Here is a 21381-nt window from a genome sequence, read left to right as displayed (position 1 = left end):
ATGATCTGAGAAATAGAATCGAATGATCCAAAAAAGTAGAAGTAAACGATCACATAAACTAGAATCAACAAAGTGGAATCATCGAGAAAGGCTCATCCAGAAATTGTTTCATCAAAACTATCCAACTATGATGAAATGATGATTGATAACTATGAAAATATGAAAATTGCAGCTTTGTTGAATTTTCATGAAACGATCGAACTGTGAAAATATGAAAACTACAATTGTGTTGAGAATCACTTAGTTGTAGCTTGAAGCCCTTGCAAAATAAGACTATATGGGAGCTGATTCTTGAAGCAGAAGAGCTCACTCAAGTTGTAAAGAGCCTCCTTCATATAGCATAGTGAGAAAGAGAGCTTTAATGAAGCTTGATAGAAAGCTTCAAATCGAGCTACAAACACATGATAAAGATCAAATGAAACAAGCTATGATAATAGCTTGAACACACTTGTTCACACTTGGATGGCCATGGAAAAAAAACTAGTGGGATAAAAGTGCCCATGGCATGGTGAAGTACTACCAGATATCTAAATAAAACCCTTATGCACATAAATAGAACATCTTTTTGGGAATCCAATCTAAAAATATATTTTTGTAGGAATTTCATTCAAATAGATTCCATATATTAGAACATTTACATATTCTCTTGCGAAACTCCACCAACTTCCCCCAACCTTATATCCATCTTTATGCTTGACTTATGAGGCTTTGCTAACTTCAGAATCTAAGTTCCATTCCTCATGAGACAAAGAGGAAAAACTTATTAGTCCAATAGTCCCACATTGTAGAGCCAAGCAAAGAGAATAAGAACTATTTAAAGAGTCAAGTAAAGAATGGTTGCATGAATGATGCAAACAACATCATCCAGTGTTGACAAAAAAAAGCGCTTTGTGTGATGGCTAATTAGACTAGAAGCAAGGCTTGTTTGGCTCCATGAGCAAAATGACAAGAGGTGACGGTTCAAACCTAGATTGAGTGTGCTTTTATGTCTCTTTGATGAAGTGTGCTTTTATGTCTCTTTGACGAAGTGTGCTTTTATGTCTCTTACTCATCAAAGAAATCATTCTCTTCATGTTATGAATGGTGACGTGCAAGTGTAGAAGCAAGATTTGGGAAAAATACATGCAGGTCATGCCCCATGCATGCTTTCCCTTCTATATAAAAGTAATATGTGCCACCAAATACTCATATCATGTTGTCACCATGTAAAAAAGCACATCTATAATTGCCTTTACATCTATGATGAGTAAGTACTAGGAACCAATGATGGATGGAGAACCCAAATAGATTTTAACCAAACATGACCTTGTGCACTCCTAAAATCCATAGGCTCTACTCTCTACAAGAATCCCCAATGCACGAGCGTGCTAGAAAATAAATATCTATAGATTCTATGGGAATTTTTTTGCTTGGGTTTCTAATATGCGTTCTACTAAAAACGTTTTTGTTCACCCATATTTTTTGACATTGGCTACCTTGTGCACTCCTAAAATCCATAGGCTCTACTCTCTACAAGAATTCCCAATGTACACGTGTGCTAGAAAAATATTGTTCTACTAAAAACTTTTTTGTTCACCAATATTTTTTGAAATTGGCTTTGTTCTTTTGCATAAATGTATTCATCACATCATGGCTTTGGTTTGTTCATTTGGGATTTTTTGGATCTTGTTATGTGTCGAGCCATCTTTTTTCTCGATATGATGGCTTCGGTGCTCAGTAGCTATTCATCATCCTTGTTTTCTTTGGTCTTATTTTAGTGTAAGTTCAGACTTATATCTGTAAACATTGGATTAGAAGGTAATTTGTAGGAGAAAATGTTATGTGTCTTAGGCTTTTGAACTAGTTTTAGAACTCTACCATTGCAGCTTGCTTGAAGCAAGAAGATAATTTATATTTGATTAGTAACGTTATTAGATACATGATTAAGCTCATAGTTAACTTATATACTAGATCTCCATTTCATACTTCATTATTAATGTCCATCCTTGAGGCCTTGACTCCTAGTCTTATGTCCATACCATTTATCCGTATGCTTATTAACATAATATTGATTCCACCATGTTACAAACCATCCCCAGCCATAAGTTTTCATCCTTGAAACAATAGGACTAACTCTTTCACACATCATATGAGTGAGCTTATTCCCAGAGAATCCATGTCAATAAATCACTCTGGCATATAATGGAAGTAATCCATTAATTCAACTTAAATGTGAGAAACACCTCCATATGTTGTAGTTTGCATGTAATGTCCCCAAGAATACTCCCCAACAAGCTCTACATTATCAAGTACAGCCCATATGAAGCTCTCAACCCATGCCCATCCAATACCATCATGAAAAGGGTTATGCTAGAAAATTTCAACAAGCATACTTACTATTTTCAAGAAGCATTGTTTTCCCCAAATGCATCCAACAACCCTTTATGCCTTCCCAACAATGACATGGGTTGCCATGAAGCTTCTTTATTGGGTAATCCATGCCATTCGACAAGGTATTCCACCATAGTTTGGCACCTCATCTGTGTTCTAGGGTCAAGGTGAGGAAACAATTACTTGATATGCCTTTCAAAGACTCTAAGGTGCTTCTTCAAGGCTATTACAAGCCTTAATGCTTCAACCGGGAGCAGCCATGGAAGGGAATCGCCAAATGTGGCCGCCTTGCTTTACGAATTTGAAAATTGTAAATCCAAAATGCCTTCTATTACTTGATCTTGCCAATGGAAGTTAGAAGACCAACAGGAGAGAGGTTTGTGGAAAATTAAGAGAATCAATTTATTTTTTTTTTAATTTTTAAAAATTAGGTTCAATGGATCAAAAATCAAGCTCTGATACTGATGAAAAAAGAGTTCGATACATGGAGTACTACATGTTCGTTGAAGCTTGCTTCAAATTAATGTTTACTTATAAAGTGGTTAGATACTCCAGAGCTATGTTTCACACTTCATTATTAATGTCCATCCTTGAAGCCTTGGTCCCTAGCCCTATGTCCACACCATTTATCCATATGCTTATTAACATGGTACTGATTCCATGATGTTACAAACTATCCCCATCCATAAGTTTTTATCCTTTCAATCATAGGATTACCTCTTTCACATATGAGTGAGGTTATTACGAATCCATGTCAAGAAGTCACTCCGACATATAAGGGAACTAGTCTATCAATACAACTTGAATGTGTGAGAGAAACACCACCATATGGCTGTAATTTCCATGTAATGCCCCCAAAAATGCTTCCCAACAAGCTCTTCATGATAGTATATAGCCCATATGAAGCTCTCAACCTATGCTTATCCAATACCATCATGAAGAGGGCTATCATGCCAGAGAATTTTAGTAAGTATACTTAATGTTTTCAAACATCATTATTTTCCCCATATGCATCCAACCCTTGATATCCTCCAACATTGAGGTGGGTTGTCCCCAGTAAAACGGTGCCAAAAATATTATTACCCGCTTCAACCTCTCCTAGAAACACTTCACAAGAGATTACCTTAGCAAGCTACAGTTGTCAAGGGATCTTTCCAATGGCTGAGCTCGAGCACACCATTTCAAAAGCTCCACACCTCCTTGGGTAACTGTTTTTGTCACCGTCTTGTCTCGCGAGCATTATCACATCATAGTATTGGACTATGGGTCCTCATCCTTGCTCACCTCACACCACTCACACACACTCACTAGGATGCATTAGAGAAGAAGATTAGAGAGAGGATTAACAAGAGCAAGACTCAATTTTACAATAGGAGAGTATGTTACATTATGAGAGAAAATGACTTATATACAAGGCCGTAAGTGTTCACATACACTTCAGCGCCTATTGCTTATATAATGCTTAATCTCATAATATATGCGTGAAGTAAATTCACATGAATCCATTCTAGCGTGTTGCCACATGCTCTTGGAGAGTGGGAATCACCATAAATACTATGTTGACACTATTTCTTAGGTGCCTATCCAAGTTGTAGATTTGGACATTGTTGCTTCATAGATTGATCATACATGATTTTGGTGTCTTCATCTTTACTATTTGATGTAGAATTATAGTGGCTACTTCTATTAACCCAAAAATGGGTTAACATTGGTTATGAAATTAACTTGCAAATCATATATTGATTCAAACTGTATTAGTTAGAAACTTATAACTACAGAGCACCCTTGGTACCAACATGTAGAATCAATATTAAAGATACCATTGGACTTACAACTATTCTCACACATGATTAAAGACTCGGTTTACAAACATGTAGAATCAATATTAAAGATACCATTTGACTAACAACTATCCTCACACATGATTGAAGATGAGCAAAGTGTTCTGTGGATATTTTAAAGAACTCATTGTAGAATAAGTCGTAAGCTTGGAGCATTTATTAAGTCAAGAAAGAGCTTATACTAAAAGAGAAGCAATGATATGAACTTCTAGTGAGTATATTAGAAAAGAAGCCCTTCCACTTACAAGATTTACAAAATCTAAGTGCCCCCACACTTTGTTAGGCACAGAACAATGTACTAGAGTTGTCTTCCAACACTCAATTTACAGACATGAGAGAGGATATTACGAGAGATCTAGAACTAGAGCACTGTTGACATGATGACTTCAAAGCTGATATCATTGGTCAACGTGGTCTCATTCACTGTCAAAAGTGGAGCTCCATCTAATCACAGCTTGGGCCATGTGTCCACACTCATGGCATTGCTAGGTAATTCCCCCTAGTCCTCACAATGCATGAGAGAGAGCAAAATCTGTCTCTCAGAAGAGACAATGAAATCTCCCCCAAATTTTATAATAAGGTGGGCATTTGAACATGTAATTTTTCTCCATCTTGACCTACCCTATTGTGCATACTTCACTATAGACGGTGGGATAATGCCATGTCTTGGCCAATGGTGATTTACATGGCATGTGACATGTGCTTCTGAAATAAAGTGAGAAAGAAATAATAGGGGAAAGATAGATAAATTTAAAAAATAGGGAGGGAATGGTAAATATATTATGTGTATGTGCATGCGCGCATGGGCATGTGTGTACAAGCAACGCACATATATATACATGCATGTGTGTATGTGTGTGTGTGTGTGAGAGAGAGAGAGAGAGAGAGAGGTGTGACTATGCGTGTTCATATAAAACATAAAGCAGTGACAGCTCACCTTTTTGTACTTTCCTAGATATATAGAGCTTCTTTTTGGGTGTACCCTTAGAAAGAGCATGTCTCCTTCCTTGAATAATAGTTGAGTTCTTTTGGCATCCACGTAATGCTTTTGTCTATTCTGGGCAGCTTTGATCTCCTTCTAGATAGCTTTCATTTGTTGATTAAGCATTTGTTTAGAAGCTTCTACTCTATTCATTGGATTAGAACAATTTAATGGTGTTATATCATCTTGACCATATAAAGCCTTGAAAGGAGACATATCTATACCCCTGTGAGATAGGTTGAGTTATAGGCAAATTCTACCAATGTAGGTAATGAAGCCATAGCTTTGGCTTGCGATTACAATAAGCCCTAAGTATGTCTTCAATGACTTGATTTACCCTTTCAATTTGACCATCTATTTCTCGATGATAAGTTGTGCTGAGGTTTAATTGAGTTCGAATCCCCTTAAAAAGAGCAGTCCAAAACCAAGAAGTAAATTTTGTATCCCGGTCACTAATAATCCTTTTTGGCAAGCCATGTAGTTTGAATATCTCGATGATAAGTTGTGCTGAGGTTTAATCGAGTTCGAATCCCCTTAAAAAGAGCGGTCCAAAACCAAGAGGTAAATTTTGTATCCCGATCACACTGATAATCCTTTTTGGCAAACCATGTAGTTTGAATATCTCTTTAATGAATGTACTTTCTTTTTTGACAGGGATTAAATGGGCTACTTTCATCAACCTGTCCCACCACCACCATGATAGAGTCATATCTCCCTTGCATAGAAGGAAGACTTGTGACAAAATCCATACCGATGCATTTTCCCTTCATTTGAGGAATGTCTAGTAGGTGCAGCTTGCCTGACATTTTTACCCTTTCAGCCTTATTTCTCTAACAACAAGCTAAGCATTGTGTGACATACCTGAGTACATCCTTCTTCAATCCCAACCAAAAGAAATTCCTTTGTAGAACATTCAAGCATCTTCACATATCGTGGATGTCCGGCCAATGGTGTATCATGCACTTCACGTAGGATTCAATCTTTTAACTCTTTAATGTTTGGTATGCACATACTTAGTTGATAGAATAAGCATCCATCACTAAGAGTGTAATCTTTGATTATCCTACTCTCTTAAGTTGTTTAGGCCATGAGTTGTAAAATATGCCCAAAGCATGAAAGGATGCAAGGAGGAAGAGAGCTTGAGCTCTTGCAAACACACACACACACTCACACAAACCCTAGAAGAGAACACACAAGATAAGAGGCTGAAAATTTGTTCTCCTTCTTTTCAACAAAAGAGTTCTACCAACAAGATAAGGAAAAATACAACATAAGTACTAAAGTACTATGTACATGCGATCCATAATGTGAACACGCTAAGTGAGTGAGCTGGCAAGACAAGTATGCCATAACTCAATGATGGACTAGTAGCTAGTGTAGTCCAGCTGTAGAATCACTGTGGCGAAGATCTATCATGTCAGCATCCTACCAAACACGCCACTGATGTAAGTGGCGAAAACGGTCACCCAAGCATATCATAAGTGTCATCTCGTGTTGAGATTGACATCTCAACAAAGTAATCATCTAAGGCTACTTTATCCTTCACTTTCATAAGTAACGGGTTACCTGAGATTGTAGCCACAAAGTACTTCCTACTCAATACATTTGCAACTACATTATCTTTGCCATGTCTGTATTTGATTTTAAAATCAAATTCTGCTAAGATCTTTATCCAATGCCTTTGCCTCATGTTAAGGTCTTATGGACTATGATAGGCATGAACCTTCTACCTAGTCGGTAGAGCATGAGTTATAGCCAAAAGTTCTAGATCATGATGAGTAGCATAGTTTCTCTCATACTCCTTGAGTTTCACTGAAGTGTAAGCGACCAGTTTCCCTTATTGTCTACCAATAGCCAATCCACTAGCAATAGCCAATCCACTAGCATGACTACTTAAAATCTACATCAAAATTTGGTAGTCGAAGGATGGGTGATGTTGTGAGAGCCACCTTGAGTTTGTTGAAACTTTGTTGATGCTCCTTAGTCCAAAGTACTTTGTTGATGCTCCTTAGTCCAAAGTACTTTTGCATTCTTTTTAAGTAGCTTGGTTAAAGGTGTGGCTATTTTTACGTAATCTTGAATAAAGATATAGTACCACCTTGTAATTTTGAGAAATCCTCAGATTTCCTTGACATAGGACGATTGAGGCCATTCCACTATATCTTGTGCCTTTACTGGGTCTAATGAAATTCGATCTTTGGAGACAATTTATCCCAGATATTCAATTTTGTCTACAAAGAAGGCACACTTACTCTTTTTAGCAAAGAGTTGGTGCTCCCTTAAGGATCTCTAGAACTTCTCTAGCTTGGGCTTCATACTCTCTCTCATCCTTAGAGTAGATCAAAATATCATCAAAGAACACTAAGATGATCGTCTAGCTGCTTCTTCTGAATATATCTTTGGAGACAATGAGTCCTAGATATTCAATTTTGTCTACAAAGAAGATACACTTACTCTTTTTAACAAAGAGTTGGTACTCCCTAAGGATCTCTAGAACTTCTCTAGCTTGGGCTTGGTACTCTTTCTCATCCTTAGAGTAGATGAGAATATCAAACGAAGAATACCAAGACATGATTGTCTAGCTGCTTCTGAATATATCTTGCATGAGTCTGTTGAAACTTGTTGGGGCATTAGTCAACCAAATGGCATCACGGTGTATTCATAATGCCTGTATCTAGAGTTGAATGCAGTATTTGGGATGTCTTCCTCCTTGACTCTAATCTAATAGTAACCAGACTTCAAATCAATCTTTGTGAAGACTTTGGCTCCGTGAAGTCGATCCAGAAGTCTGTCAATCCTCACAATGAGTTGATTTAGACCCCTATAGTCAATGCATGACTGTAAGGTTCCATCCTTCTTCTTCTGAAATAGAATCGGAGCTCCCAAAGGTGATACACTTGACCTGATAAACCCTTGCTCTAACATCAGTCGGAGTTGTTCCTTGAGCTTCTATCAACTCTGGAACCAACATTTTATATGCCCTTTTTGCCACGTGTGCTGCTCCATAAATAAGTTCAATCTCATGGTCAATTTCCCTTTGGGGAGGCATCTGGGTGAGTTCTTCTAAAGAAGAGATCTTTGTAGTCCTGTAGCCAATTAAGGTAACTCCCTATAGTATCTTTCTCTACCTTGTTGAGTTTTACTACAAATACTCTTTGATTTTTCCTGAGACCCTTTTGTAACTTACTACCCTTAACTAGTTGTAAGTTGTAAGTTGGGTCTACCAGTCCTCCCTGAAGCCACTACTTCTTCGTTTTTGGCATCCTTGAATGAGATTTCTCCACTCTCATAGTGGATGGCAACCCTTTTTTCTCGTAACCAATCCATTCCAAGAATACCATCATAAGTCCCCGGGCATCATGTGGTAGGAGTTGGTTGGTTTGTCATCAAGATCAAACTCTAGATTCGCATGTTGTGAAATTACTTCCTTGCCACTAGCTAGCTCCATGATCATTTTCTTGAATGGTGTTTTTTATTAAGATCTAATTGTCTAATGCACTTTGGTAAAAGAAATGAATGAGTACTTCCAGAATCAATCAGCAATTTAAAATGTTTGCCATGATGAGATGATACTGTCGTGGTCACTGAAAATTATCGATTTTCACTGCTCTATTTTCTTCATCTTCAAGGGTTGCTTCCACGACCTCTTTCATGACATCCATCTCTGGGACCTTGAACTCCATTTCTTACTTGACTCAGTTATTGAATGGAAGCAACTCTTCCCCTAGGATTAGTTTGTGGGTTCCTTGAAAAGTTTGGAGGAGGTAATTTTGAAAGGTTAAGAGCTTTAGGTGGATGAGGACATTCAGGACGATGGGAACTTGGTTGGTGGTAATTATAGCACACTCCACTTCGCCATGCTAGGTCATTCTATAGGATTTTCGGGCGGGCAAGAGTGGGTGTGAATTTTGATCACTAACGATTGAAGGGTAATCTAGACGATCACCCTTCATTGCTTCTCTACACCACTCCTTCCACCATAGCTTAGCATCACCGATCAGTTGAAAACGGGCCAACATAGATTGGTTGGCTTCATTAGTATCAACAAGAGAGAAATAGTCGATCGTAGACTCTATCCATGCTTTTGCATCTTTAGCAACACCTTTTCCTTCTCTTGAGAAAGGAAGAGGGTTGCATCCGTTTACGCAACAATTTTCTTTTAACTTCGTCATTTTATTGCCGTGATAAAAGAGAGAACATGCTTTGACGCGAAATTTGAGGAAAACCAAAGAGGTGCAAAAGATAATATTCACTTTTTATTACATTTTGCCAATAAGGTTGCATGTTAACTTACAATACTTTTTCGAAGATTGTTTATCTCTAGAACAAACTTGGGAGGCTATTTGGTAAGATCCAAGGCATAGTTTTTTGTAGAATCAGTGATCCCTGAAAATCCCAAGTGAAACCTACCATAACAATGAATCCTACACTTAGGGATGAATTGAGTGATATGATCGTACACGTGTTGGGATACATAACTAGCCTCCCCATTCATAGCTACAACTTGATCTAGGAAAAGAGTCACATAGAATATGAAATATTTTAGTATCGTAAGCTTCTCTAAAATTTGAACGATGTGTAGCTCGACATTTATAAGTTCAAATCTACTAGCGAATATACATTTAGGAGTGTAGAGAAATTGTAGAAACTTCATCCTCATCAATACTGATGATCGATAGAAGCGTAAAAAGTAGGTTGCCCAAGCTCTCCGTTCGTCAATTGGTTTAATCGTTGAGTGATCGAAGGTTAATTTGAGTATTTCTATTGTTTGATCAATACTCATATGGAATCGTACCTGTAATTCAGTTGTCAAAAAATTAAATTCTCTGTACTCTCAACCTGACTTTGATACCACTTGTAAGATAACACTCGTACATTTAAGAGTAGAGAGAAATTGTAGAAACTTCATCCTCAATACTGATGATCACTAGAAGCATACAAAGTAGGTTGCCCAAGCTCTCCGTTCGTCAATTGGTTTAATCGTTGGAGTGATTGAAGGTTAATTTGAGTATTTCTATTGTTTGATCAATACTCATACGGAATCATACCTATAATTCGATTGTCAAAATTAAATTCTCTATACTCTCAACCTAGCTTTGATACCACCTGTAAGATAATGCTCGTACCCTTCCTTCTTTCGAGGTAAAAAGAGATTCCACTAGTAAGTAACACCCTAAACTTTCTAAGAAGATCGCCTAAACAAAAGCCAATCCTTGACTATCCGATATACAAATACATTCATGGTCTTGGAGATCTTACCTAATATTTACCTATATTTTTGCTTTGGAAAGTACCTGACTAAAAAGGTCCACCCTATCACCCACTTTCCAGATTCATGATACAGTCATCTATGAGATTTTTTTGCTTTGGAAAGTACCGACCTAACCAGCTGGGTCCACCCTATCACCCACTCTCCAGATTTAGGATACGATCATCTATGAGGTTTTTTAATTACTAAGTTTATTGTTGGTACGGAGGCATGATATAACAAAGTTCCTTAATTTAATTCCCTTCACCGATTCCTTTTTGTCCCTTAATGCCAACAAATCATTTTTTAAAAAAACAATACATTTATAATAACAAACTTGAAAAACAACACAATCTGGAAAAACGTCCCTAAGCGCACTGTGTTATACACAATCTAGGCATTGTAACCGTCGTGGCAATAAACTATCACATATTGGTAAGGCGAAATATCACCTCACTAACCTGCACTAACATGAAACCTATCAAGCTTAGGTTTGAAATTCCAGAAGAAACTCTCACCCTGCTTTTTGTGATCATAAGCGGTTGCCCCAACTCCATAAATACTTAAGAGTTAGTTTCCATGGGTGGAGAAATACCCAATTTCTCCAAACCGATCACTTTGGAATGGTTATCCCCAAGAGAACACGTTCCTTGGTTTATTTTACAACAATTTTAGAATATATTACTGATCTTGTCATAATCTTGTATACACATTTCACGCACCAATTCATGCAACACCAATTCATGCAAACTTTCTCACTTAAGAGAAATACCCTTTTCTATTTTCTCTTTATTGAATAAAAAAATTCCTAATTAAATGCATCAAACAATCCCTTTTCTTCATAAAAAACTTCTAGAGTTTAGTCTCACTTACGAAGAGGTGAGCCGGTCCTCCACTTCCTTGGGAGACATTTGCAACTACCGTTATTTGAGGTCCCATGGTAACCTTATCACGATCAACTACCCTTGAACATCCGCATCCTCCGCGTTTAGCACGTCCTCCACGTGCCATTATCCTTTGTCGCGATTGAGCCTTCGCTTATTGAGAAGTAACTTATTTCTCTTTGCATATACTAAATAACGACAATTGATACAAAAGACTTGGGAGTCGAATTAAAATCCTCTCTTAGAGAGAGAGAAGAAGAGAGAAGAGAACTTTTTAATGTCGTAGGAAACTATCCCAAGAGATCTATCCGACAAGATTGATTAGGAGATATACTCAAAGCTACTTGGGGATTGAGCCCACAAACTCAAGTTTCTCAAAATACTCTTCAACCACTAGACTATATGCATATTATATGTTTAATAATCAAGTTAAAGTTATTAACTTTAACTTAAAGAGTGAAAAATGAAGAAAAGGCAGAAGGAAGCACAAAGAGACATAGAGAGCAGATGAGAGAGAGAGAGAGAGAGAGAGAGAGAGAGATGGGAGTGGAGAGCAAGAGAAGTGGAGGTGGTTGGAGAAGAGTCCTAGAGAGGAGGGAGGGATTGAGTGAGGGAATCCGGGAGAGAGAAGTGAGGGAGGGAGAGAGAGAGAGAGATGGGAGTGGAGAGCAAGAGAAGTGGAGGTGGTTGGAGAAGAGTCCTAGAGAAGAGTGAGGGAATCCGGGAGAGAGAAGTGAGGGAGAGAGAGAGAGAGAGCGTGTGAGGGGGGGAGAGAGCTGGCGAGGGAGGGGGAGTGTAAGTGATGAGGGAGTGGTTGGCCAGAGTGCGAGGGGGTGCAGGTGCTGAGGGCTGGTAAGGGTGTGTGAGTGTGGGTGGTGAGGAGAGGGTAAGTGAGGGTGAGTGTGGGTGTGGGTGGTGAGGAGAGGAAGCACCAAGTGACATAGAGAGAGGATGAGAGAGAGAGATATGGAAGCGGAGAGCAAGAGAAGTGGAGGTGGTTGGAGAAGAGTCCTAGAGAGAGATATGGAAGCGGAGAGCAAGAGAAGTGGAGGTGATTGGAGAAGAGTCCTAGAGAGGAGGGGGAGTCCGGGAGGGAGGAGTGAGGGAGAGAGAGCGTGTGAGGGGGGGGCGGGGGGAGAGAGCTGGCGAGGGAGGGGGAGTGTAAGTGATGAGGGAGTGGTTGGCAAGAGTGCGAGGGGACGCGGGTGCTGAAGGCTGGTAAGGGAGTGTGTGAGTGTGGGTGGTGAGGAGAGGGTGAGTGAGGATGACAGGAGTAGCGAGGGAGTGGGAGAGGGTGACGAGGAGGCGCTAGGGAGTGAGGAACGGGGAGAGCTGTTGTTGGGAGGGGGGGTAGAGAAGGTAGGTGAGGGAGAGCGAACTGATGAAGAGAGTTACAAGAGAACGAGAGGGGGAAGCCGTAGAGGGGCCCCGCCATCTCAATGGCGACACACCCCCTGTGGTTTTATAGGAGGAGGGGGGGGTGGAGTGTGTGTGTGTCAGAGAGAGAGAGAGAGAGAGAGAGAGAGAGAAGAGGTCAAGACGTGGCTGGCCGGTTGGAGAAGACGACGAGGAAAAAGGGGGGAGAGCAACGTGGGTTGATGACCGCCGATAGGATAACAAAATAAGCTAAGCTGAGGGCCCAATATAGCACCGCTGGGGATAAGGGAGCTGCGGGGGACGAGGGATTTAGGGCGGTTGCGAAGGAGACGAGAGAGGGCGAAAATTGTTTTTTTTGGGGGGATCGACAGGGCGCTGACCGCCTCCTCCCCAGCTTTTATATATATATATATATAAAAGGTGGGGAAGGTTCTCACGAGAGAGAGAGAGAGAGAGAGAGAGAGAGAGTTGTCAGGCCATGCAAAAGCTCCAAGGAAAATAGAACCTATGACTCCCTGACACTGAGGCTTGCTGAAAAGGGAAAAGTGAGAAAGACTTACTGATGAGGCTCCATGCAAGGCATTGACGTTCAGACAGAACTGTAAAGCACCATGTCTAGTTAACAAACAGCAGAGAGTATAAAAAGCAAATAAATAATTGAAGACTATCATTACTAGACGATTCAAACAGATAGTTGGATTAAATTAACACTGTGTCAACATCAGCAACCACTAACAAAACCTTAGATATGTCCAGAGTACATAACCTTAGATATGCCCAGAGTACATAGACAGGATTTACCAACAACACACCGAGATGCATGGATAGCAACAAGGCAGCAGTGTCCTTACACAGATTTCACCTCCACCAAGTAAAGAAGCACCCTCCATTTCTAGTCAACCAAGGCCAAAACAACAAGGGAGTACCCAAATCTCTACAAGAACGAATTAAAAACTGCAGACAACCATGCAACAAAATGATCACTTTAGAGCCATTATTGCATTTAAAACCAGTGATTTGTCGCAATGACAAATAATTTCATCTTGAGATATATCTCTTACAATACATTTCACTTATCTGATGATACTGGAATCATTGACAATATTGTCCTTATGCAAAGAACTTAGCTTGGTAGCAACACTCATGCACCATCTGGCATACCACCTCTCATGGGGCAAGTATCCACTTCCTGTGACTAGTGTCCAAAATGGAACCTTCATTCAGAAGTCCCAAAGATTCTGCCACTATGTCTGGATTGAAGAACCATTTCATGGCTTAGATATCACAAGGAAGGGTGACCCTTGCACTACCAGGACTCATGCATCCCTGTAAATGTAACCAACAGTGAACCAATCTTGTGGCAGCTCAAAGACATATCAACTAAAACATGACTAGAGTTGTGGAGAGCCCAGCAACCAATGGTTCTATGAGAAGCCGAGTGAGAAAATAAAAGATAACCCCAAGACCTATAGAGATAGGGAGAGCTGGCAAAGCTCTTCGAGCCACAGCTAAAAGAACTAGAGTGGACCCAAGACCGGCAATGATCGCCAAGTAGCAAGCATAAACTGTTGTGAGATCATACATAGCAGCTCTACCCACAAGAAGACTATAAAACACAAAGTCACCCAGGCCTAATTTAAGGGCACCAGATGAGGAAAGGCCAATACCATCCTCATTTTCATTGCCTGATGTGTCCATGTCATGGTGCCATCCTTGGACTCCTCTCGCTTCTGATCTGGCTGTAACAGAAATGGGAGGAGGAGATGCTCCATGGCTCACCAAGGGAAGCGACTCATCATCATCTCTCATATCCTCTATATGATGGGCATGCTCATCATCAGTTTGTGGAAAACATCCTGGTGCAAATTCTCTATTTTCCTGTGCATCTCCATTCGAGACCCTAACTGGGTATGGCATTTGCCTTTCCACATCTATGCTCTCTCTGTTGTTCACATGTCCATTGGCATTTCCATTCCAAGGCTGCAGCTCTGTAGAGGGCGCAATGGTGTCTACCGGTGATGAGTGCCGGTTGCGAGACCTCCATCTTCTTGGCCTGCTACGGTTAGAGGATGATGTTTCCAATGAAGGCACCGATGCAGGATTTTCCATGGGCAAAGGAGCATGGGTGGTCATATGCTCAGACATTGTTACAGGGCGAGCTTCATAAATCAGGGCCGGAATCTCTTCGTCCCTTGAGATTGCAAGCTCCACAAGCAGATTGAGTGGGCCTCCGGGAGCCAAAACTGCCACGAGATCATATAAAGCCATGGCCACAAGAAGCACCCATGTGGTCCATTCAGGCAGCATGGTGAACCAGAATGCTACCAACATCCCGATCATGACTAGGTAGAATTGGGTGATAAGGATGGGCATGCCAGTTAAGAAGACGGCAAGGACCCCAACCACTGTGAAGTTGTACAGCAAGATGACAAAGGTGACGATGTCTAGGGGGATGGAGAGGGTCTGGACGAGCTGCAAGAAGACCGCACCGCCCATGTAGGCCAGCACCAAGGCAGCGGAGGCACACATGTAGTACTTGAGGAACTTGATGCAGCGGTAGTAGTAGAGGAGGACGAGGAGGAAGGTAACGAGGGTGATCATGGCCACGAAGACGAGGGAGTTAAGGAGAGCGCCCTCCAGCTTCTGGGAGGTGGAGTCAGAGGGCTTCTCCCTGTAAACGAGGGTGGCCACGGACTGGACGGAGACATCGGCGCCGTGCGGGGTGAGGCTGTGCACCAGCAGCACCACCAGCAACATACAAACCGACACCGGCACCACGATCCCCATGATGTCCGCACCCACACTCTCCAGCACACTGCTGCCTTCCATGGAGAGAAAAGGGGCAGACTACTTCTGATCCGGCATCACAGAAAAAGGGCCTCCATTTCAACCCAGAAGCAAAAATAAACTGAAGATCTTACTTGCATATGAAGGCCCGTCATTCGCGCCTTAGCCAAGAACCATCTCAACGCGGAGGACCCAAAGCCGCCTAGGCACTACCTCTCGTCCTTCTGCTGTAGAATACGGCGCCAACAAATATAATAGGGGGTTTCCTTAGACAAGGTCAAGCCCGTGGCTTTCTTCACAACATAAAAAATGCTAAGTTTTACAAAGGTACAACGCTCTCTTGATTGATTGAGGTCTCAAGATCGAATCTAGATGAGCGCCATGTCAAGCACCAACGCACTTTGTATTCGTTTTCGGGCATGATGGGTGGGTGCAAATCCCATCGGACAACATTGTAGTTTTGAAGCCCGATCAGTGTGAAGTGTTCACAAAAAACCTTCAACTCGAAATTTTTTAAGGTTTTTATTGAAATTTTGTAAGTTTTAAGCAAAAATATAACTAAAATGCCTTAAAATTTGTAGGTTTTAAAACCTTCTATTTTCAAATCTGAAGGTTAACTTTTAAAATTTGCCATTCGCCTAACATTAAACCTCAGTTTTTCGTGAACACTGAGCCCCATGGATGTGTAATTGAGCAACAAAAATGTAAGTGTGTTTAGTAAGAATTGGTGAATTCACTCCTATGTTCCATCCACACACATACCCACCAGCACTCCCAAAAAAAGAAAGAAAGAAGAGAAGACTAGCCAATATGGGTCCCAAATTCTTGTTTGCTATAATTAGTGAGAGGATGAGAGGGGACTTGAACCTTAGTATAGGTGTAAGCTGAAACTTAGGTTAATTATTCAGTGCCAAAAGTGCAAAAGTAGAAGTCCACGTGTTTTGAGAGAATATAAAAAATAATAATCTTCTCACGTGTGTTCGACTTTTGAAGCACCGCCTCAAGGTTCTCTAGAGTCTTCTAATTAAGGCGGTTGGTAAGTATATAAGGAGAGCAAGGAACGGCCTGTGTCGAGGCCACGGCCTCCATGAGAGAGAGAGAGAAAGAGAGAAGAGGCTTCCGCCTCTGATGATTTAGAAAGAAAAAATAATACATTTTAAATAATTTTGTGATAAAGCTTATGAGAGAGAGATGACGTGTTTTTTAAGTTGTGAATTTATGATACGAATAGAGAGCGATCACAACGCCTAAGAGAGACGTTGTGTTTTGCCAACTACGCTGTTTTGCGATTTTTTTTTAAAATAACCTTAATATTGTGATTGCGATCGTTATGGTTTTAAGCCATTTGCATCCTACAACATTATTATTGTGCATTAAGTCCATAAAAATCTTGCTATGTTGATTAAATCCATTCCTTTACCTTTGTTGTATGGCTACCTACTACCAATGCTTATCATGCATAGCTTGTAATATGTGTTATGGGAACATTATATAGACTCAAAATGTTAGTGATTCTCCAAAAAAGTAGATTGAAACATTAGAGTTTTGTATGAACATGCTCAATCCATTAATTTGGCTATTTGTTGTAACATAGAAGCCCATCATGCAATTGAATATGATCCTTTGTCTTTCTCTTGCTCCAAAAAAGTAGATTGAAACATTAGAGTTTTGTATGAACATGCTCAATCCATTAATTTGGCTATTTGTTGTAACATAGAAGCCCATCATGCAATTGAATATGATCCTTTGTCTTTCTCTTGCATACAAGGAGTATATTGAATGATAAAGAGTGGAGAAGATATATGGCCATACCTTTAGTGGGTTTACTAGTATTATTGATCTCATCTTCTTGAAGTGTCTTATTGACGTGGTCATTTTTGGGCCTTAACAAGGGTTAGTCAAAACCATGCCCATGTATATAAGCTAGAGAACAAGAATAATATTGAAAGAGAGGAAGACAACAATGATAAATAGTTGGTGGTTTACACTTAAGTTGGAAAAGACAAGGTACGATATTAAAAATTCAATATTGAAAGAAAGGAAGACAACAATGATAAATAATTCGGTGGTTTACACTTGAGTTGGAAAAGACAAGGTACGATATTAAAAATGTATAAATTTTTTTGCAAACCCTTGTGTTTGATATTAATGCTCAACCCTCACGTTGTAATGCTAAGCACTGACTAGCCCATCATTTGTACGAACCCCATGATGAGGATTAATCATTGTTAAGAAGCTTGAGCACCTCAGCATCACCGTATCCACATTAAATAGTGGCTTAGGATTCTAGATGGTGTAGAGATAGCATATATAAAACAGAGCACACTACCAAATAGGATACATGCTAGAGTGGGCCATTATCTTATAATGATGCACACTTGGGTTAGTGATAGTATACATTTGGACACCCTCTTTAAAGTTTATGGGGTCCAAATGGGACCTAAGACATGTAACAAAGGGGATTTTAGGATGCACATACACATGGGGGATGGGTCTAGGCACATGGGGCTTAGGGGCATTTACACATGTAGTGTTAGGGTATGTGGGCCTTGGGACTATAAAAGGCACCAGCCCTAGGACAATTGTACCTTTTTGATACCTATTATGATCTTTTGAGTATTATGTCATTCCTTGAAGCTCATGCTTCTTTGGCTGATTCATGGCACTCTTCCCATGCTTAGGTGGCTACTCTCTATGATGATGTGCACATGATGACATGGACACATATGCACATGATGTTGATATATGTGATAGTGATGTGTGTGAGCTAAATCATGTGGGCATGATCTCGAGGGCAGGGATGGCATCTAGCATTATGAGTGTTGATACATCTAGGCTTACCTACCTTCCTAGGGATTGTAGTTTGGCATAAGATGATCTCATGGGCTAGCATTCAATTAGTGATGCATCTATTAGCACACATGAGGTTAGTGATACTTCGCATGTGGAGTCACGAGATACACATAAGTATAGGCTGGCTCACTTCTCAACCCCTCTCAAGCTTGAGAAGTATTCAATAAAATGGCTCTTTAATGCAATTGAAGCTCTCTAATGAATTTTAGTGATTATGCACATAAAGTTTCCATTTATGCTTAAATTAAAATGTTTTTTAAGCATATCTCTTTCTCCCCCAAAGAATGGTCATTTCTATGACCTATTCTATATTCAAATGATGCTTCTCATGAAGCAATTCTCAAATCTAAAAGTAAATTCTATGCTTGTCAAATTAGAAGCCAAAGAAGTGGCCTTTTAATGCTTTTATGCTATTTAAATTATGAAAAACTTAGGAATCAAGTCCATAATTGGATATTGATCCAAATGATAGTTATTCTATCATATTGTATTACTAAAACTGTATGCTTTCAAAATTATTGAAAATTATCAGTAATATCAGCGGAGCCATGGATAAATTTCTGAAAAAAATAACACATAAATCATTTTTATACATAATATGAAAAGAGGACTTCCTACCATATTCTAGGATTAATCATCCTAGGTTAATTGAATAATTCTCATCATAACCATGGAAAATTTTGATTTTTATGTTTATACATAAATAGTTAATTAGGAAAAAGGAGAATTTCTAGTAATTCATTTTTATGATAAAAGAGAAATTCCCATGACAATAGAAATCCATGTATTCCAATGAGGAAAGAGAAAATTTTGGAATACTAAAATAATGGATATTTTATTTAAAAATTAAAGAAGAATTTTAGTTAAATTTATTTTTATGCAAAGGGTGGGATTTCTCCTGACCCCACAAAGATCCAAGCAGTAGTAGTAGAATGCCCAAAACCCAAGACAGTAAGATTGCACGGCTTACCCAGGAGGATAGTAAGTGACAGAGATCCCAAATTCACATTGAAATTCTGGACAGCATTCTTTGAAGCAGTAGGAACTTTCTTGGATCTCAGCACAGCCTATCACCCCGAAGAAACAGATGGCCAGACTCAAAGAGTGAATCAGGTAATTGAAGATATCCTTCGGTCATGCTGGGGGGGGGCACGGAACCCAAGAAGTGGTTAAGCCATTTACATCTAGTCGAATTTGCTTACAATGCTTCTTATCATCGAAGCATTGGGATGAGTCCTTTCAAAGCTTTGTATCGACAAGATTGCCTTACACCGTTGACTTGGTCTGATCCATTGATCAGAGTCAAAATGTCTAGACAAATGCTTGATAATATGGACCAGTAAATGCAATCAATCCGTAAAGATGTAAAGGCAGCCCAAGACAGACAAAAGCAGTATGCAGATAAAAAAAGATCAGAGAGAGAGTTTGAAGAATCAAATATGGTCTTCATTCGAGTACGACCAAAAAGAAGTTCCTTATCCTTAGGGAAGTACAAGAAGCTCTCTCCCAGATATTGTGGGCCATATGCTATTATAGATAAAGTGGGTGATCTAGCCTACAAACTTCTTCTGCCTCCCCATCTCAAGGTACATGATGTATTCCATGTCAGTTTGCTTAAGAAATATGTACCCAACCCGAGTCACATGCTTGATGAGATGAACAATTGATTTCTCCGACTCAAGGCCAGATGGTACTCCAACCTGAGGAAATCCTTGACGTTCGGGAGAAGATTCTCAGGAGCAGAGTCCTCAGAGAATTTTTAGTAAAGTGGAAGTTCTTCATTTTAGAAGACGCCACACCGGGGAGAAAGAAGAAGAGTTCGCAAAAGATTACCCCCACTTTGCGAGATGAGGACATCTCGCGTTTTTCAAGTGGGAGAGGATGTAAGATTCCTCCTCCTCAGCCTGAATAATGAATAAGCCTCTACCTCAATACCCTGTAATCATTTCCTGTTTCTGAATACAAGAAAATATTAATTTTTCTGATCCAACAATTATTTGCTAAATGACCCACCTTTTTGCAATGGACACATCTTACTTTGATCACTTGATGTGACAAAGCTTGTTCGATATTCGATGAAGTTGTTGTATTTGAAGATTCAGCTCCTCCCTTTGGCCTCTTTTCTTCATCTCTCAAGACAAGATTGAATGACTCCATCAAGGGTGGGATTAGGTATGTTCTTCAGGGTGGTGACTAAGGTGGGGTACACCTTCTTGACTGCTTTTAGCAAAACAGCCACTGCATCATCTTCATCCATTCTCGGGCCCTTCAAGTGAGAGATGAAGGCTCCAATGCTGTCTCCCTCTTTGAGTTCCAAGCTGAAAAATTCAATTTTGAGTGAGATCTTGGAATTCTTACCATGAGCTCCATAGAGCTTATCAAGCTTATCCCATAGTAGGAACTTTCTTGGATCTCAACATAGCCTATCACCCCAAAACAAATGGCTAGACTGAAAGAATGAATCAGGTAATTGAAGATATCCTTCCGTCATGCTGCGGCACAGAACCCAAGAAGTGGTTAAGCCATATACATCTAGTCGAATTTGCTTACAATGCTTCTTATCATCGAAGCATTGGGATGAGTCCTTTCAAAGCTTTGTATCGACAAGATTGCCTTACACCGTTGACTTGGTCTGATCCATTGATCAGAGTTGAAATGTCCAGACAAATGCTTGATAACATGGACCAGCAAATGCAATCAATCCGTAAAGATATAAAGGCAGCCCAAGATAGACAAAAGCAGTATGTAGATAAAAAGAGATCAGAGAGAGAGAGTTTGAAGAATCAGATATGGTCTTCATTCGAGTACGACCAAAAAGAAGTTCCTTATCCTTAGGGAAATACAAGAAGCTCTCTCCCAGATACTGTGAGCCGTATGCTATTATAAATAAAGTGGGCGATCTAGCCTACAAACTTCTTCTACCTCTCCATCTCAAGGTACATGATGTATTCCATGTCAGTTTGCATAAGAAATATGTACCCAACCCGAGTCACATGCTTGATTATGAACAGTTGATTTCTCCGACTCAAGGCCAAATGG

At 39.9% G+C, this 21381-nt stretch overlaps 1 protein-coding gene and 1 long non-coding RNA gene across 2 annotated transcripts; both read right to left on the bottom strand.

Annotated features, from left to right (window-relative positions):
• Window positions 1-13579: 13579 nt before the first annotated feature.
• Window positions 13580-15625, bottom strand: LOC147610118 (presenilin-like protein At2g29900). The gene has a single exon (XM_086786868.1). The coding sequence runs from the start codon at window positions 15529-15531 to the stop codon at window positions 14083-14085; it is 1449 nt and encodes a 482-aa protein (XP_086642994.1). The 5' UTR covers window positions 15532-15625; the 3' UTR covers window positions 13580-14082.
• LOC147610117 (uncharacterized) lies at window positions 13580-15764 on the bottom strand. The gene is made up of 2 exons (XR_015264147.1): window positions 15624-15764; window positions 13580-14028 (listed from the first exon to the last, which is right to left on the bottom strand). It is a non-coding gene; the product is annotated as an uncharacterized LOC147610117 (long non-coding RNA).
• Between the last annotated feature and the right edge of the window lie 5617 nt (window positions 15765-21381).

This window comes from Cibotium barometz, chromosome 50, assembly GCF_041138505.1.
Source record: "Cibotium barometz isolate CiBa-2024 chromosome 50, ASM4113850v1, whole genome shotgun sequence".
Classification (NCBI taxonomy): domain Eukaryota; kingdom Viridiplantae; phylum Streptophyta; class Polypodiopsida; order Cyatheales; family Cibotiaceae; genus Cibotium; species Cibotium barometz.
Note: the sequence above shows the minus strand (reverse complement) of the source record. Positions and strands in the feature narration are given on the sequence as shown.

Excerpts from the sequence above, each read along its gene's own strand:
- LOC147610118 (XM_086786868.1), bottom strand. The coding sequence starts at position 15,531 with ATGGAAGGCAGCAGTGTGCTGGAGAGTGTGGGTGCGGACATCATGGGG.